We start from the raw sequence: 20,061 nt of genomic DNA on the forward strand, positions 1-20,061 counted from the left end.
CCTCTCAGGGGTCCTTCTAAAGACATTCCTCCATCACAGACAAGTTTGCTGCTAGTCTAGAGAGTAAATTTTCCCTCCCTCTGGTGCTAGGGCTCACACATAGAAAGAAAGCACTGTGGTATTTCTCTCCCCCAAAATTATTTTTGCATTCTCTCTGACAAGCAAAAATGTAATTGCACAAACTGCAGGAATCCCCTAAAGCCCAAACACGCAGGTAATTCCTCAGCAGCAAAGCCTGTTGCATTTTTAGATTTATGCCTCAACATTGATCTTAATGATTCCCTATGCCTAAAGCAAATGAGCAGATCCCAGACTTTCCCTGAGCATGAACACTGCTGACAAGGTACATCTCCTTTACAAAGCCAGCTGCTGTCCAGAACATCAGGGAATCTCTCCTACCATAACCTACTCGAGTCAGCAGGTTTTTAAGTCTTGCTTAAGGAAGAAAAAGCATGAAATGTGTCAACACAGAAAAAAGCATTATCACGTGTCCCATTCCTTTAGGATGAGGCTAAAAGTAGCATTGCTAAAACATCTAGGACCTAGATTCTCGTGAAGACACAAGACCTTTGATATGCCTTTGATAAACTGCTTCCTTTCCGCATGACTGTGAAATTTCTTGACATACTCCTCTCAGTAGAAACCAGCCAGCTTTGTCCTCAGAAAGACTCCAAAATACCTGTTATCACACCAAAATGCTCGTTTGCAAGTTACTTATTCTTGATACTAAGTATGCCTGATTTCTCCTTAGGCCTCTTTTACAGCACAGTTACAATACAATGGGTTTTGAAAACTGAAATTTCTCCTCACGCATAAGGTCTTTGGAGCTGTACGGAAGGCAATTAAAGTCGATGCACTTTAAGCGTGAACTGTGAAACTGACTGTGAGCAATTCTAAAGCACTGCAGACAGAAGTCTAATAGATGAGACTAAAGCATCCCGGCGATGAATAACCCTCGCAGCACACAACTAGCCTGTTAACAAAGTCAAACAGACATTTCCTAGGCAAAGAATAAGAAAATCTTCCCTTTTGCTGCAGAGATGTTCCCCCAAGGAACTATGTAAATTGTTAAAACTTTCTTAGCGCCTGTTTCTTTTCAGCATCAAGAAATCACTAACAATTTTTCTTTTTCTCTCAATTGAGATAAGCTTAAGCTTTTTCATTCAGAAACTCATTTTCCTCTGTTAGCTGTAACTGTCACCACCTGCTGATCCAGACACCTACACCTAGCAATGAAATGTCACTTATGAACTTTCTCATAAAATGCCAGTGGCCAAAATGCCAGTGGCCAAAATGCCAGTGCACGAATAAAGAACAAGTGACGGGAGCTGCCACTGCTTTCAGCAACCATCAGAGATACTGAAATTGTATTATCCCCCAAAATAATGAGCCATCTGACACAACAGCTTCCATTCACTTCCTACCCCATATCTGTACATGAAGCAGCTGAAACCTTTGATTCCATTTGAGTATACAGTAAGAGAGTACAGAATGATTTTATGGATTTCAAAAATTGAACAGTTTAATTGCAAGAATCTGAACTAAGTCCCAGCAGAGCTCTCGGTCTGCTTACACTGCTTGCACTTGCTCTACTGTAACTCATTTCTGTGTGTTCAGTGGAGGACAAGACAGAAAGCGAAACACTGAACTCCTGAACAGTTTGAATTTGCAGTTATATGCTGCAATTAAAATGTCATTCTTCCAGAAGAAAGAAATGTAATTATCCTCAAGCCAATTTTCATGAGGCAGAATTGTGCTACTAAAGTATTTTCATAATCTCCATTTGATGTTGAGTCAACAGCCTTGAAGACAGAAAGATGACCCATACATACACTGTCCAATATTGCTATTCTTTCTGCTGTCATTTTGTTTGTCCTATGTGAAAACAAGAAGTCAAATAAATAAAAATTCTTCATTTCAAAAAAAGGCAACAACCCAGTCACAGCAGTTTACGGTTGATGTCATAAATTTTTATAGTAGAGTTTGTTAGTGCAAGAGAGCTTTACTACAGCTCCAGTTGCATCCTGTTCTGCTTTTTCTGTATACACACGCTTATCATATTTTGTACTTGAAGTTTCTATTTAGTTACTGAGATAAAACAGCCTAATATCTTGACAAGGTGCACTTTCAGCACACGCTCTAGTATATACTGATTTAGAGTCCATCGTGCTTCCATTTAAACTCAAATAAAGAGCAGCTATAATCCACTACCAAGAATTTTCCATCTCTACGGAGAAAAGAATCAGAGTTCCTTTATGGGACTTAGGAAAGCATGAGTATGTTTGCATATGAAAAGACTAAAACAACACAATAGGTACAGGTTAGTGACTATCATTATCAAGAAGTACTTAAACCTGTCCATTGTATGCAAATACACCTATGGACAGCTTTAGTTGGAGCCAAAGTCGGACCACATACTTGACTGCCCCAAGACCACTTCACACAAGTCCACTGAGTCTGTGCTTTTACAAAACAGTCTCCACATGCTGCCAGAAACAGTTGTCTCTTCTCCAAATGAGCACTCGGGCTCTACTCACCCACAAACCCCTTATATGAGGACACAATACACATCAGCAACATTGAGTCTTTTCTGAATTAGGGGAAAACCAACAAAAAACCACCCAAGTGGATTCAGCAAGGTGACAGTTGAGCACCGCAACTGGGACAAAGGAAGCTGATGGGTGGGACCCTGTGAGATGCTGCTGACCATTTTCAGCAGCAAAAAGTAGCTTCAATCATCTCCAGCTGCCTGAGAAACCACGCCTGAAACACAGGTCTGACTATGCCCACAAAATGCAAATGAAGAATCTTCACTGACTGAGGTGACACACGGCTGTTTCAAGCATCTACATCGCTATACAGCCAATAATGAAGTTAAAGGGTGTAAGCTTCTCACTCAGACAGGAGGGCTGTAATACACCTCTGTTTTACTCTATGGTGAGCAGTTTCTTATGGATGTGAAAATACGTAATACTTGTTAGTTGCTTGCTTAATTTTCACCTCACAAAATGCATTTCTCCATGCACATTTATTATCCAAGAGGCTTTTCAGAAATATTTCCTGGGTTCTAGCGAAGAAAGTGAGAAGAGTCTCTGACCTTCATTCGATTTTGTTTGATGCCTTCTACGATCTGCTCCATCTGCCGTAAAAACTGCTCACGAGAACCAGAAGATGCCATTGCTCTGGAAAGGAAAAAGATAACAACTGACAGGGATGTGGGACAACAGGTCTCACACAGTTATGTCCAAGAGATCAGATTAAGTTTTACATAGGGAAATAAACAATCTTCATAATCACTGATTTCAGGTAACAGTGCAGCTCTTTAGCTGGTATAAAATATCAAAGAGATGGGAACAGAGACCACAGAGCTCATCACAAATGTTCTCCCTGTCAGTTCAAGTCTGTTCCTTCCTCTCATCTGTTGTACAGAAATAAATTGCTATTAACTAAGCAAAAGCACAAACTTAAGAAAAGCAGCTGTTGTGAATATTAAGAAGGCAAGCAGAGGAGTAGTAATTCAGTAAATATCTAAAAAGTTATTTCATGCCTTAATGGGGAAAGCCCAGAAGTAATTTTAGACTTGTAAACAGATCTTAGTATCATAGTATAGCTAGGTTGGAAGTTAGGTTGGACCTTAAAGATCATCTAGTTCCAACCCCCCGGCCATGGGCAAGGACATCCTCCTAAATCAGGCTGCCCAAGGCCCCATCCAACCTGGCCTTGAACACCTCCAGGGATGGGGCAGCCACAGCTTCCCTGGGCAACCTGTGCCAGTGCCTCACCACTCTCATGGTGAAGAAATTCTTCCTAATGTTCAGTCTAAATCTGCCCCTCTCCACTTTATACCCATTCCCTCTCGTCCTATCCCCACAAGCCTTTATGAATAGTCCCTCCCTGCCTTTCTTGTAGCCTCCTTCATGTACCGGAAGGTTGCTACAAGGTCTCTTTGGAGCCTTCTCTTCTCCAGGCTGAACAGGCCCAACTCTCTCAGCCTGTCCTCGTAGGGAAGGTGCTCCAGACCTCCGATCATCTTTGCAGCCCTCATCTGGACCCGTTCCAACAGCTCCATATCCTTCTTACGTTGAAGATTCCAGAACTGGACACAGTATTCCAGATGAGGTCTCACAAGAGAGGAATAGAGGGGCAGAATCCCCTCCCTCGCTCTGCTGGCCACGCTGCTTTTGATACAGCCCCAGGATACGGTTGTCCTTCTGGGCTGCGAGCGCACATTGCCGACTCATGCTGAGCTTCTCATTGACCAGCACGCCGAAGTCCTGCTTGGAGACTTTCTCTAGTCAGCTTTGATATTAGGACACATTTATGGCTTTGCCCTCTATAAAATAATTATTTTTCTTTCTAATTTGTAAACTGAATAATTTAACATTGGCACCAAGATAACCTGTTTGTGAATTCCAGCTATCATATATTTTCATACCATGCACTTCTAAAAAATAATTTGAATGAACATTGCGATTTGGGTTTTAAATTTCCATAAAAATGCTTTTATAATCATTGACCAGCACCCCCAAGTCCTTCTCTGCAAGGCTGCTCTCAATCACGTCATCCCCCATCGTGTACTGAAACTGGGGATTGTCCCAACCCAGGTGCACTTGGCCTTGTTGAACCTCACGAGGTTCTCACAGGCCCACTTCTCCAACCTGTCCAGGTCCCTCTGGATGACATCCCGTCCTTGCAGTATGGCAACTACACTACTCAGCTTGGTGTCACCCGCAAACTTGCTGAGGGTGCACTCAATCTCACTGTCAATATCATTGATAAAGATATCAAAGAGCATTGGTCCCAGTACAGACCCCTGAGGGACACCACTTCTCACGGATCTCCATTTGGACTTTGAGCCATTGACCACTACTCTTTGTATACGACCATCCAACCAGCCAACCAGTTTCTTATCTTGAACAGTTAAGAAAAATAAAACAAAGCAAATACAACATTCCACCTGCTCCACTCCCCTGCACACTCACCCAAAGTAACCAGAATTCAAAACCCAGCCATCAATTACAGCACAGGTTTCTACACACTAGACAAATAAAAGGATCTCATTACTGAGCAAACCAGAGGTACAATCCTGGTAAGGAAAACATCTGAAATACTTAATTTGTGGGTTTTGTTGTAATTAAAATTTTTACATATCACAACAGGAAAAAGAGTTAATTTAAAAAAAAAATCAAAATATCTGACCAAACAAAAGTGATGTGTTAGTAAAGACATAAAAAATAAATTGGAAAAACCCCAGAAAGTTGTAGCTTTACAACAGAATTATAAACATATAACAGGAAGAATTGTTTAAAACTTCTAAAACTGTCATCTCCTCCCTGGGATTCTACTGAATTGTAGTTAGTCTATAATAAACATGTCTGAGATATGTCAGTCTAATGTTTTGTACACAGTGTAACAACCACAACTTCACAAAATGCAGAAAAAATATGTACATTAATGCCAGGAAAATGATAACTGAATTATTTCCCTCCATGACTGCAAATGAGGGGCTGGATATTAAAAACATATGTTGGCTATAAAAGTCCGTTAATTCCAAGTCTTTGATTCCTCAAATATTGGCTTAAACAGAATTAACAAATTATTTTATAAAATAATTTCCATTAATAAAAATTTCCAACACTTTTTTTAGACTCTATAACTCACGCCCATTTCCATTTTTCTAACCAACCATGCCACTCATCTCAACTACCAAGAGAAAAATAACCATTACTTACTGGTGAAAGTTGTCATGAATAGAATTCAGTAGGTTAACCTGTGAATTAGGAAGAAAAAAGTAAAAGAATTATACATTTGTCCTTTCTGATATGAATTTTCACAGACAATAAAATGAAATTAGTTAAAAAATAGACTGTATCGATGTTGCCCTCACAAGTGGGCACCTATGTAGAAATCACCACAAGCTTTCTTTTGGAAGAAAAACCATGATCCCTCTATATTAGTGTCATCTATGCCAAGAGAGGAACCGCAGAAAGCAGAAGCAAGTCTTGGGCCACAATTGAGAGGTTTAGTTTTACTGACTGTTGCGATGTGAGCTGAAGTAGAATCAGTCTTCTAACTTCAGCTCAGTCTCGTCTAAGTAAGTTCATTCTTGCTTTTCTAGAGGCAGTTTCCCTCTAGAAAGGCCAATGCTTACATTAATTCCTATAGCAACCAAGGCCATCCTTGAGCTGGTGGATGCCATTAAGTCAGAGGCGAAAAAGGGTTGCACTTGCAGGGGGATGTGTACAGGACAAGTGACCCCAAACTGACCAACAGAGTATTCCATCCCATGTACACCATACTCAATATGAAACCAAGGTCATGAGGTTCTCTCTCTCTCTTCTTCGATGGCTGACGTCTCCAGTAAGAACCTTGTCAGTCTGTTTGCCCCTAATCCCAGATCTGTGGGTTCCTGAGCTCTGCTCCCTCCTAGCCCTGGATCCTTTCCCTCATATCTGATCTCCAGCATTTGTAGTGATGTACAGTTACTGAGAGGTGGGGGTGCAATTTCATGTATTTGTATATATTATGGGATAGGATATATCTATTTCATTAAAGCTGTAGTTTTAGTTTTCAACGTGCAAGTCTTTTCCTTGCATTTTCCTTTCACTCACTCAGTGTTCAACAGTCACAGTGCACAAGCACACGCTGTGGCTGTGTTAGGTTTATGTACTTGGTTTTGTAAGTCCTGACCAGGCTTACGAGATGGAAAGGACAGCAAATGAAGAAGTATCTTTAAAGCAACCACACTGAGTAAAACAAAACAAAAAAACCCAAGCAGTAACTCCCCATCGGCCAAACAAAAGAAATAAAAATTGTATTAACAGCACTGAAGATGCCAACTTTTGTCAAGAAGCTGCAACTTTGCTCACCAGAAAAGAAAAAAAGAAAAACAAACACCCCCCCTGCTCACCCCACTCCCCGTTTTGCTTCCAAGACTGGAACGAACATCTCCACACAATACTGTAAAGGCTTACCAAGCAGCGCAGGAACAGCAGGTGAATTTCTGCACTGCTCTCATTGTGCAGATGAGTTTTATAGTTTCCAAACAAGCCAAGCATTGTTACTTGCTGTATTATATGTATTTTACAGACTGTTAAAGATGAGCTTCTAAAAAGTACAGAACGACATTCCACATACACAGATTCAACTGTAGAAGCATAGAATGCCAGGATGGAAGGGCCCTCAGGGATCACCTGAACCAACCTTTCAGGTGATAGTTTAAATGAGATGGCCCTGCACCCTGTCAAGCTGAGCCTTAGAAGTGTCCAGCACAGAGGAATCCACCACTTCCCTGGGGAGATTATTCCAATGTTTAACTGTTCTCATGGTGAAGTGAGATACTAACATTGCACTGAATCGAGACAGAAACACACATTTATACCAACATCACAGGAATATTTTGTTGCTCTCTGTAAAAAACCCTGAAGGAATTAAACTATATATGGAGTATTTTCTATGCACGCATCTTTGATGTTTTCCATACACTTCTGAGAGCACTAAAATTCACCAAGTAGAAATTAATGTGATTCTGTCTCAGCTTTGAGTACTCCCTGCATGTCTCCTGTGGTTAAACCGTCCAAGAAGTTCTCCTTTTGATGAATATTTAAAAGTATTCTGCACTAAACAAACCTAAGTGTTGCAAACAGAATCACTTACCTCACTGCTATGGAAAGCTAAACAGATTTCTCCCAAATCTAAAATCTTCTACCACACAGCGATAAGCGCACACATGGCAGAACCTGCAGTTGTTCCTGACCCTACTTGGAAAAATTCAAATAAACATATTCTGAACAGACTCCAAAGCAGCTGAGACACTTGAGAATTCCTGTTACTTAGAGGAAAGACATTACTGTACAACTCCTCAATATCTGCCACGTCCACATCCTTGCCTCAAAATATTTCCAATAATCGTATGTGTAATAACATAAATACAGTTTATACTGTAAAACATTCAAGTCATGAAAAATAGTACTGCACAACTATTGCATGGTGAGGGTGTAACGTGTTACGTTACCAATGGTGACTTCAATGCATAAACCCCCCAAATCAAAAGACACTGTGAAAGTTTAAAAGCATTTTGAAAGTGAATCTTTCACAAATTATGATCAAAACTATCAACCATACACACAGAGACCCTTCATGTCAGAACTATAATCTCCACAGCCAAAGTTCTAACGCTTGCTATTGTTATTTTACAGCCATTATGCTCAGCGTGTTTTATGAAAGGGTTGATTTTGGGGGAAGGAAAAAAGGGGAGGGGGCAAGAAAAAGTGCAAGCATATTCCAGAAATCTTTGTGAGGCACAGATTCCAAAGCCATCTTTTACACATTACCAGGCAATAATTACTTGGTGAAACCTTGGTTCTAATATTAAAAGCAACTCAAGGAAACCTCAACTATATTACATATTTAACAAAGTTCAGACAGCATCAGAAGACATTCAGACCTCTCTCTCTCTCTCTCTCTCCTGTGACTGACATCAAGAGAAAAGAAACACTTGATCAATTTATTTGCCTTTTGAAATTATATCCATGTAAGTGAAGCTTGGAACCAAAAAAACCCCACAAACAACCAAAATCTCCAAAGCAGACACTGAATAGTTTTCACAAGAGTACTCCCAATTTACATAACAATGAAAGACATCTGCTCAGTGTTCTGTCAGCTGGATTTTAAGTGCCCATTTAAAAACCAATCTCTTTATGCTTCCTAAATTAGCAGGCTTGCCCTCAAAATTAAAAAAAAATTAAATAAATTCTGTATTAAACGCAAACCTAGGGGAGAAATTGAAAGTAACATGGATTCTATAGCTGCTACTTAACATATTTTATGTTAAACTATTTTTAACACAGTATTTTACATCTGGTACACTTATCTGCAAGCTCTTATATTATATATTAGGAATACATTTTACCATTTGGAATAAAAAAAACAATGAAAGAGCATGGAAAAACAAAGGATGTGATGATGTTCTTACAGACTTAGCTAAAGGCATTTGCCAGCCCCATTGGCAGCCATTAAAACACCCACTCTTGCACAGGGATGCAGGTTTCAGAACCAGGCTTCCTGAGTATTCAGGATATAACAGATCTTATATGGGATCATTATTGCCAGTTCATCATCTCTGGTTTATAAGAAGCTGATGTTTGAAAAATTTTCAAGGAAAATTCTTAATGGTATTTTCAGGACACAAAGTGGTTTAAGTCACACCACTAATTCCAAGGTAAGGATCTAGGGACCATTTGGCAGAATAATTTTTAGAAACAGCATCCTCTCACGTTAAACTGAAATCTCTTCCAGAAATTGTCATATGCTCTAGAAATACCTAATCATTACTGCAGGTTAAACTTTTGTAAGATCCTTTGTAGCCACCAATGACCTAACAGAAAAATATATATATATACACACCCCTCCCTCCCTGACGCCCCAATAAAAAAGCTCTAAGGCTCAATTCAGTAGAGAACTTGAGATGCTTTCATATTTATTAATAACATGCATTTTTAAATCACCTGGTCACAGAAGTGACTTTCATTGTGATGCAGCTTGGATTCTGCAAAATTCATACAACAATGCAATGCTTTTCTGCAACAGAAAGGGCCAGATCCACCCTGATGCTGCAATCATGCCTCTATTGGGATAAACGGTGGAAAGTTAATGTTTAGAACGGTACTGTGGAAACAGTAGTCTAAGTTGTTTGTTGGTTTTTTTTTCCATCATCCTGGCCTCCAGAAAATCTGTCAGGATCTCTGGGTCTATCTCTAAGAAAGACCTGCACAGCAGTAGAACATGGCTGAGCTTTCTAGCAGACTCATATGGAGCACTCTTTAGGTTCCCAAAGCCGAAGCAGGTAAACTGTACTCAGTTACTGTAGAACTGATAACTGGTAAGGGACGAAGTTGGGTTTTTTCCCTTATAGTTAACATGCTCTTGGACATGTTTAACATCATTCTGGTTGTTTGCCAAAAGCTTCTTCTGCCCCCTCAGATACCTCTCCTCACAATTTTACTACAGGTACAGTGCCTGCAGCAGAGGTTAACTGTTAAAGAATATTTCTGTATTTAAACCTATTTGTTCAGTTGTGTTTTATGGAACGGTCAGATGCATACATTACTGACTTTTTTTGAACTGAAAACCTGAAAACTATCTAGAACATGTATTACAACCAGCTGCCTAAGCGAAGGAAGTGGTTGCTCATCATCTTTCCACCTTTAATGAAGTCACATGTTTGTCTTTGCAAAAAATAAAGTGGAAATAACTCCATAAATTAATCCCTAAGAAAGCGTTGAACTACATAGCAGGGAGAGAAGGGAGAGGGAAAAAAACACATCACTTCCATGAGAACTACCCTTCTGACCCAGTAAAATCGCTATTGACTTCAGTGGAGGCAGGCTGAGACCCTGAGAACAAACTCTGACACAGCTGACAGTAGCTGGATTTGCTTTCTAAAGCTACTGATTGTAGTACTGGTTCATAATAAAAGATATTGACCAAAAAAACCTGGTAATTTGGTCCTGTGATACCAAGGCAGAGATACTTGCTAATCAGATATCACTCATGTTTTGTAAGCACATTAAGTAGTTTAAATATGCTGTATTAATAAGCACTGGCTTTTAACACACAGGCCATTTCCCCTCAATATTAGAAATATTATTACAAATCAATTGCTTCATTTTTACTTACAAATACTCTTAACTCTGCTCTGACATACCTAAATGTGGTGAAAGTGAAGTAAAAACTCTTTCTCTCCTTCTCCACAGACCATGTATTTAGAGAACAGCAATAGCATTTTCTTACCTCCTTTTCCAAATATACTTTCTTATCATCCAGTGTATTATAAAGAGTAAAGAACTGCTTCGTTTCTTTGTGAGTTGCTGAGACTGCAAACAAAAAAAAAGGGTAAAACAATAAAAGAGCATGAGGTGAAATAGAATCTGTAAAAATACTTTGTAGGCTTTATATACTTTCCACTATCAACAATGGAGCACATTCATTAATACATTCTGGAAGACTATTCTCTCTGCATGTAGATCTCCAGCAGGGTTTGCAGCTATCAGGTTTTATGGGAACACCACAGCTCAGTGTTTAAATTAAGTCTCGGCTGCTGACAGTCCTCTACATGAACATGTGTTGGCACTATCAGCTGTGCTTCCTCACCATCGTCTGTTCATCCTTTTTTTTTTTTTTTTTTCCCCTTTTTGCCTCCTCTTACAATTTATTCATGTTGATAGGATCAAGTAATACTTTCTTTTCAAATAACACTTTGTGGTTTAGGTGATTGTAGCAGATGTTGATCATCACTTGGTGGGGAAGGTAAGGCTCAGACAAGCCTTCCCTTTGAACGTACAAGATGATACCTGATACTCAAATCTGCTAAGTGTTTGTCTGTTCTTTACTTCTTCAATGCCTAAGGAAATTAAGACACACATGATTCCCAATGAAAGGGTCCAACAGAGAAAGACAGCTGACAAAAAATGTTATGGTTCATAATATTAAGCATTGTCTAGAATCCTGAAGCTGGAAAAAAATGTATAGGTTAAAGAGAAACCCGAGTGAAATCATGCTTATTTCATTAACTCTGAAGGCTAAAGTAAACACACCTTTAAGTAAAACCTTCACTGAAGTGATATGCTGGACTGAGCTTTTGAATGGAACTGTTTACAGACAGCACGACCTTCCTTCTGCATTACAATGTCTGTGAACATCCAAATTTTTAAAGAAATTCCAAGTTTTGATTTGTACAATGCTGTTCTCCAGCTGAAGTCCAACAGCAACCCACAGCTCACTTTTAGTGACAGAAATCCAGCAGTGGCTACTCCTGCAGCAGTGAGATGTTCAGGACCAAAGAGCTTTCTCACTGCCACAGCATAATTGTGACACATGTTCTGCACATGCTGTAGCCTCGAGACACATACTGAGTCCCAGAAACCTAAAAGCACCAAGAAATTCAGAAAGCTTGGGATAGGTTGACAAATTAGTAAGGGCTGTTCAGCATATTGCACAAAGATTTTCCAAATGCTGAAATAGCCTGCTTCTTGAAACACTGCACGAACACAAGGACCGCCAACAGGCTTACTTCAGGTGTGTTCTCTTGATGAATTTGCTTTTTTGCAGAACTGAAGAGGCCTTTCCCAAACCACTTCCTTCATGCAGTGCTCCCTTTCTTGCAGCAGCTCTGGCAGTCACAGATCTTTTATGAGTGCATTCCACATACCAACTCAGAAGAAAAATTTCAGGATATCTACTGGGTTAGAAAGTTGTACTGACTTATGGGCACACACCATAAGCCAGTACAAGACAGGTACAGAAAGAAGAGGAAGGAGGAGCCAGCTGGCTCATTGATTCTCCTGAAACCACAGCTTAATGTTTTCAAAGGAAGAGGTTCAGTTAGGTCCAAAATAAAGCAAGGAATATTGGAATTTAAAAGCATTCTAGTACAAAATCACTGAGGTTAGAAGGCAATGCTAAAGATTGATCCAAGAGGTGTTGGATAAGACAAAGTTCAAATAAAAAGCTTTTGGCAACTCGGAAGATCACCTGAATCTGGGTAAATGAAAAGTCTCTACAAAATACCACAATGCACAGAAAGACTTGCTAGATGTTTTCAGCTCGTTTTTCCAAAAGCGTGGCCTGTACAACATAGGTTTCCAGCCATTACAAACCAAAGGATTAACACACTACACATATTTTGTACTACAGAATTCAAAATCACATAAAATTCAAAGCATCTTAAATCTACACTCAAAGCTGCAAAAGACTCTTTGACCTTAATCTTTCCGTATTTCATATATAAATGAAGCCCCTGTCTCTGAGCAGGTGGATGCTCTGACCATAGATTATTTGCCTGAATTCACTTAGACTTGTCAGAGAAAAGAATCTGTAGAACATTAAACGCAAGATGATAAAGTTGTCTTTATAGCGATTAAATGAACTGCATGGCACGTAAGAAGCAAAGTGTACTCACTAAAAAAGTACATTCCATGCACCGGCTCAGACAAGGCACATGGAAGATGGCACACAACTGTCACTAGAGATGCCTCATCAGGGTAAGGAATTGGAATCCAAAAGGCAGATAACACTTTTACAACTGCTCAACCTTCAAGAGCTTGGTTCACAGACAGATTTAATAAATGCAGAATATCTTGGGAGGTTCAGATTAGACATCAGGAAATAACAGAATAACCAAATGGGTTATTGGGCACTGGAACCAGCTGTCCAGGGAGGTGGCTGAGTCACCATCCCTGGAGGTATTTAAAAGGCAGGCAGATGAAGTACTCAGGGATATGGTTTAGTAGTGGACAGGTACGGTTGGATTCTTACGATCCCAAAGGTCTTTTCCAGCCTAGTGATTCTATGTTCTTTAAAACATTAGCTAGTTCTTCTTGGTAGAAACTTACCTCAGCTTATGCTGATACACAAGCTACACTAAATATATACCAGTATGGATGCTGGTCTGGTAGCTGTTTAATGGAACTTTAAAATGCTATTTGGTTTGCATTTGCTTTAGCAAAAATACAGCTATCCAAAAACTCAACTGTGCACATTTCCCTACTTTTTAAATTCTTATAATAAAAGAGGTCAAAGACAATTTTTACTGTGATCCTATCAGGAGATATATAAAACAAAAAGAAAGAAAATCCCCTCAAGAAATTGCCACTACTTTGTATTATTTTAGATACTTTAGTTCAGAACCAGATACCTCATGTCAATGGAAATAATGAAAGCAATCTACTGTTAGTAGCAATTAACTAAACAGGACTTAAATCTACAGGAACCTCATGTGTAAATGGTGAATCAAAGACTTTCTAAATGCACTGGTCATTAACCTAAATGACTGAACCTGCTGCAAACAAAATTTACTCTGGAGATCTTGGCATCGTTTCACCCTCAGGAAAGTTCTTATAGCCAGCTTATAAAACCCTGAAAATAGGGTGTATAACAAAATACCAAAAGACTCTTAAGATACCACAAAATTACCAAGTGCTGTTGTTACATGCCATATGCTTAAAATGCAACTGCCCTCCTTTCAGGGCTTTAGCCTTCAGCAGGATATTCCTGCTTGATATACATACCCTGACTGTAAAGTTCAATAAATCTCTTCTGATACTGTGTTAGCTCAGCTCGGCTGGGTACTTCATCAATCTTGCGTTGCAAAATGGCTATTTCTCTGTTTCTTCGTGCCTGAATAGAAAGTTAGGGGGGGAGAAAACAAAGCCTCTTCTTGTTCTCTTCTTAAAATGGATGAAGCCCCCCCCAGCAATATTTTGTTACTAAATAATTATTTTTTTTAAAAAAAAAAATGTTGGCTGAGGCTCAATTTTTTTTAATTGATTTGTGACAGAAAAACTTTTAAAAATTAGAACAACAAAAAAGTATTAGAAGTTACAAGATAAGAAAACCATCAATCATTTTGTACAAGTAAATTTACACAGAGTAACTCACCAATAACAGACGGATCTTTTGAAGTTTCTCTTTCTCTGTTTTGTACTGCTGTTCTATAATCTTATTCGACTCCTAGAATTTGAGAATGCAAAACAATTGTGTGTTACGGTAGCAAATGACAGACACAGCTGAAAAAGAAGTGCAGATTTGGTTTGTTTTCTGCGTTTGTCTATCTTCCATTTAGTGGCTTCCACAATAACACTGTTTGCCATTATTTTTTTTACCAATGATTCATAATCTGCATTAAAAACCTGACATCTTTTACTGTAAACGAGTGCATTTTGCTAGCTTTTAAGCCTTTGATAGTTTAGTTTCTAAGATGTCAATAGTTTTTCCACTGCGTTACAACAGCCACACTTTAAATCAAGGTGTGTGTTAGAAGATTATCTGTACTCCTTACCTGAACATTTGCACTTGGATTCAATAGTAGGGTTAAGGATAAACAATGCCCAGGACATAAACGCTCTGACGTATTCTAGATTTCTTGGATTGTGGATAGATAGGTTTTTTTCCCATTTAGAAAATGAAGACCTAGGTTTACTTTTTAATTTTTTCATGCTGTGTTCAAGACAGCATCATGGAACCTGTAAATCTACCTCATTCCAGAGGCATAAATGTATCAAACGGTTCCTCGCTGAAAATATGAGTAATTCAAGCTTTTCCTTTTCTATTCATTCATTATTCATAGCCATCAGCCTGAATGCACTTGTGTTAAAGCATAACTTCTGACAGCTGCTCACAGCATACAATGTACTGAGCCATTGAAAACTCGTGCTTTCATTCTTCAAATAAACCTACTTTTAAGTGAAAAAAAAAAAAAAAACCAGCCAAAACAAATGTGCTTCCTGAGGAAGACCTGGTTTTGTCAGAGGTTTGCACTACTCTTAACACAACATCCAGAGATTCTTTTGAGAATTTTTGAGTTAGTCACATGGATTCTGCAAGAAAAATGAGGAACACCATGGCTATTTCCAGTCTAATATATTTTTATAATTATTAGCCTGAACTGTGGCCTTAACAGTGAGGGAGAACAGAATTTTTCAGAGATTGCAACAGATACTTTTAAGCTTACAAGAATGCCACAAAACTCAGAAGGGCCTACAGCAACATTTTAAAGCACAAACTGAAAATAAAAACGTAGACATTTGCTATTACCTGTTCCTCCCCGTTTTCCACTGCTTCAGCTTTCAAATTTTCAATACTTTGTTGAAGTCTCTCCATTTCTTCCTTTAAAACAAAAGAAGTTTTATGTTGCTTGTAACTGAGACCTGTCCTCTTAGCAGGGGAGAGCAGGATGCTTGACAATGCACACCTCTAACAAAATTGTGGAGCTGACCACACACTTGATACTTAAGTGTGTAAGATTAAACAGAGTTCCTTGCTTAAGGGCAAGGCATCCATTATTACTCAGTATTTAAAACTGCCTGCTTTTATCAAACACAAGAATAAATTTATTTCTTACTCAAAAATACACTAGATCCAGCTAAGATGACTAATGGGTGACATGGAAAATTAAAGTGAAGAAGCAGAGGAAAATTGCAACAGCAACAGCATGACAGGGGACCACAACACACAGCACCTGTAAAAGTGAACAAATCTAAACTTACTCGCAATATAGTTTCCATTACAGTCCTTCAGAGCTTTCCAAAGGAGTATATATGGGAAAATGAGGTTCCTACACTCAGTCTATGCCTCAGGGTACTATTTCTTTTTAATTCTTTTCATTCTATTAAATCCCATCCGTTATTGTTTAAACAGAAGAGAATGAAAACAATTCTCTCCAATTACATTCCTAGGCAGTCCATAAACATAGCAGAAAACCACAGTGAAAAGCACAGTAATTAAGCAGTAAAACTGAAATATGCTCTGAAAACTGAAATAGCTTCATCTCAGTCTTGTCTCTTTTGGTGGGCTGCTCCAAAGCAGGGGACTTCATGGAGCCCTCCTCTTTGGCACCGTACCTCTCCTCAGGTCACTGTTGGCTGCGTTAGCCAAGAAGAGACAATCCAGGTCAGGTTGTGGATAGCACAGGTGGGTATCTAGACCAGCCTAACCTCTAACCTACAGTGTAGGGCTCCCTGTCAACCCACCCCAAGTTGCTCTCAGCAGAACAGTCATGGGAATGAGGAGAGACATAGTTGTGACCAGTTCAAGGCTGGTTTGGTATTACATGCCTAAGAATTGCCCTGTATTAAAAACTCCAGGCAAAACAGATAACGGAATGCCATGCTAATTCAGATGCCTCTGCAGAATTCCTGACACCTCCCTGCCTCAGGGCAGGAGGCGAGTCCTTCTAAGTAATCCAGTTCCAGACTTCCTAGTCATCAGCCTTGTTGCAGATATGACAGACTGCAGAACTGGGCAACTGTCCGTAATTCTTCCACAAATCAAGCTGGTGGCAATATTCAATATAAATCTGGAAGTAACAGTAAATGGGGGTCAGGGAATGGGACATGGGACAGATGACAGACAGGGACACACAACACAACGACAAATCAGGAAGATGTATAATGCTTATTTACTAAGTTTTAAATGAATCCTTATATAAGTAACTATAAAACTTACCCTACAGTGTGCTTTGAACTCCTGCTCCTGGCTTTTTAGGTTTTCATTCATGGCCACCAGTGCTCGCAGGCTCTGTAATACACTAAATTTGAAGATCCAGTAAACCACATTAGATTTTTAGTTTCTAATTTAAAGATGGATAGCTAGAAGACATTAGAACAAGCTTAGTTTTTAATCGATTTCCAATCAAACCTGTGTAAATTAAAAAATCAAATATCATCACTGATACATCAAAATAAAAACATAGTCTTACAATCAATATTGTGATGGTTTTGCTATGTTCTGACGTCATTATCGTGAAAGTTTTCAGAGAGACTCCTATTTAATTTATGCCAGATGAAAGTTTCAGATACGAAGAAAAAAATCAGGAAGGCCTCATCAACTTGTCAAATATGTCTACAGTTCCTCTGCTTTAAATACCTAAAATTATTTTCAAGTAGAGACAGATTGAAGGCTTTCATTCTGACTGAATACTATGGTAATATTCTCCTGTCTTTGGAAAGTGGGCTGGAGAAATGTTTGATTTTTAAATTCTAGTTATTTAAATCAACAAAACCAAGAAATACCGAATGATTCATTTTAAAGCCACCATCCTCCAGAATTTCAAAGGTCACAAAGGAATTCTTACCTAGAATCTGCCTGGGATTCTTTTGTTTCCAAGGCTGCCAATTCCTTGTCCAGCTTTTCACTGTAACTCTTAACCTAAGAATTGCAATTAATAAATTGAAACATACTTCCAACACACAAAATAATTCCTGGTACTCAGCTTTCCCACACCATGGAATCAGTGACGTAAGCTGCCAAGCAGTTCCACCATCTAATACATCCCCCCACTCTCTGAACTTCTCAAAAATGATTCAGCTAGAATCAGTGCACAGAAAAACAATGAAAGATTACCTCAGTTAATGTCTTTTTTGCTTCAGTACATTTTGCCTGCAGATCAGCACATTTCACTTGCAACTATTATGAAAGAGAAAGACAAGAGTTTAATTCTACAATCATGCTAATTACACCTGTAATGAAGAGTAGCAGTACTGGAGCTGATAATAGTGGTTGGCTATTATGCAATAGGCCAGCCATCGGAAACTGTCTTTTCTCATCATCTTCTGTGAGAACACTTGATTGCAAGAATTCTGATTGAATACTTAATTAATAACAGCGAACATTTTCCACCTGACCTTCTAGGTGCACCAAGTCCTACAATAAACAGCAGCTTTCATAAAGTGGAAGCCAACAACACGGTAACTTCCTAGACAGAATCTTTGCTAAACTGTATGGAGTTTTTCAGCCTGGCTTATAGGAGACTGCTTTCACACTAGGCTGAGAGGAGAGTCTCCATTTTGTACTTTTCCAAATAAGTTAGAGTGATTCAAGACTTGCATAAAAGTCACATGTCACCACAGGCATATCCATACCAAAGAAAAACGTTTCTTTGATGTAAGTATGGGAAGTCTAACAAGAAGGCAGTTGGCAAAGTACCTCTGAATATTTCACTGGTCAAATAATTTACAGAGGCTAGTTTTAGAAGAATATCCTTCTCTAAAGTCCTTATGGTTGAAGATCACATTGCAAATAGTAACACCAAACACGGGTTACAAAAGTGGAGCAGAAGTGTCACAAACACAGAAAAGCATATCTGGCTTTCTCTTCCACTTTTCGTGCTTGTTTAGTTTGCTGTTCACAACATGGAGCTGTGACTCAATACTCTACTCATCCCTTTCCACAGCCAAGTTTATTAACAAAAAGGTTTTTTATTGTTTTTTATATTTTTCATCAATAATTCACAAACAGAATTCTAACTAGATGGAAAAGAGTATGGTCACATCTCATGAAAATCAACATAAAGGTTAAAGAATTATTTGTTATGAGAACTCCTTTTAAAACTTATTGCAGTATTGAAGCCAGAACTTCACAAACATTTTTTAAAGGGGTGTCTTGACTGTCAGTGATTTCAAAAGCTGCCTTTGGTGAGTGGCTAAAATAAAAAAACAATTAAAAAAAGAGAAAAATTAGCCAGGAAATTTTTACTTCACTGAGTTGATAAAAGAATTATATTTAGCTTATAGCTGTGAGTACTTTTTTTCCCCCATACAAAAACATAGCATTAGTAATGTTATGTTCTGGAAATAAACAACAGAGAATTAAAGGGCCCTCAACTGTTAAAATGGCAATTAGCATAATAACAGATTAAAAAAAAAATACTTTTCATGTGGATTGTGAAGTTCTCTTGGCAGTTAAATGCAGATCTGCAATGAAGTAAGGACTCTACCAATATTGTGTGGTTTACAACCATGTTTCCTCCCCACCCCAAACTGCTTTCTTCTTCTCAGCAGTACGTGGAAAGCAAGCAAATACTTTCAATTCATGCACCAGGGAAACTGGTAAAGGAAATTACTTGCATCAAGCATGAAAATGTAACTGACTCAATCCATCTCTAGTTACAGGCATATCCTGTACCGCTAATTCAGCACTCGCACTATGCTACAATTCTGTAGAATATAAAAGCCATCTGCTCCAGAAAAAAATGCTTTTGAACATATCAGTCATTAAGACTGCACACAGACACTAGCACATCCTTTCTGCTTTCCAGATCATAACAGCACAACACAGAATGAATGTAAAAGACATTCACAACTGCTAAGCTTGTTTACCAGCCTCTCTTACTGCTCAACTAGGCAAGAAAGATCAAGAAAACAGCACAGGTGGAGAAGTGCAACAGCAAAGGCTTTGACTTTTCTGAAACCTCAGTTGGCTGTTGCAGTTTCCCAATGCCATCCTTACTACACAATTGTACCTAGGATGTCCTCCCCAAAATTAAGCTTGAGCTAACTGCCTCCAAGAACACAGGCAGTTCTCATAACACCAGAGCTGTGGCCATTGTGTTCTAGTGTTTATATATTCCAACTGGGCATGCCTCCAGAATGTCTCCTTCTCCTCATTGAGGAACAACTGCAGATAGATGTGAGCTGGTGGATATAAGCTAACATCTGCTCAACACCTGTAAAACTATATTAGAATGTCCCTAAAACCGAGCAAATGTTCCCTCTTGTACCATAGGTC

General features: G+C 38.9%; 1 protein-coding gene across 2 annotated transcripts in view; it reads right to left on the reverse strand.

The window, feature by feature from the left end:
• Nucleotides 1-20,061, reverse strand: part of CCDC93 (coiled-coil domain containing 93) — a 47,597-nt gene that overhangs the window by 3,029 nt on the left and 24,507 nt on the right. Inside the window, exons 13-21 of one of the 2 annotated variants that reach the window (XR_008450383.1) lie at nt 17,899-17,961; nt 17,630-17,703; nt 17,002-17,083; nt 15,592-15,663; nt 14,437-14,508; nt 14,067-14,175; nt 10,792-10,874; nt 5,733-5,770; nt 3,098-3,204 (exon numbers count right to left, since the gene is read on the reverse strand). Coding sequence is in view for 1 of the 2 variants with exons in the window: in XM_054069948.1 (XP_053925923.1) it covers nt 3,098-3,182; nt 5,733-5,770; nt 10,792-10,874; nt 14,067-14,175; nt 14,437-14,508; nt 15,592-15,663; nt 17,002-17,083; nt 17,630-17,703; nt 17,899-17,961 (678 nt within the window). In the remaining variant the exon portion in view is untranslated. The remainder of the gene's footprint in view (nt 1-3,097; nt 3,205-5,732; nt 5,771-10,791; nt 10,875-14,066; nt 14,176-14,436; nt 14,509-15,591; nt 15,664-17,001; nt 17,084-17,629; nt 17,704-17,898; nt 17,962-20,061) is intronic. The other variant, XM_054069948.1, reaches the window with a different exon arrangement.

This window comes from Cuculus canorus, chromosome 6 (assembly GCF_017976375.1).
Source record: "Cuculus canorus isolate bCucCan1 chromosome 6, bCucCan1.pri, whole genome shotgun sequence".
Taxonomy (NCBI): domain Eukaryota; kingdom Metazoa; phylum Chordata; class Aves; order Cuculiformes; family Cuculidae; genus Cuculus; species Cuculus canorus.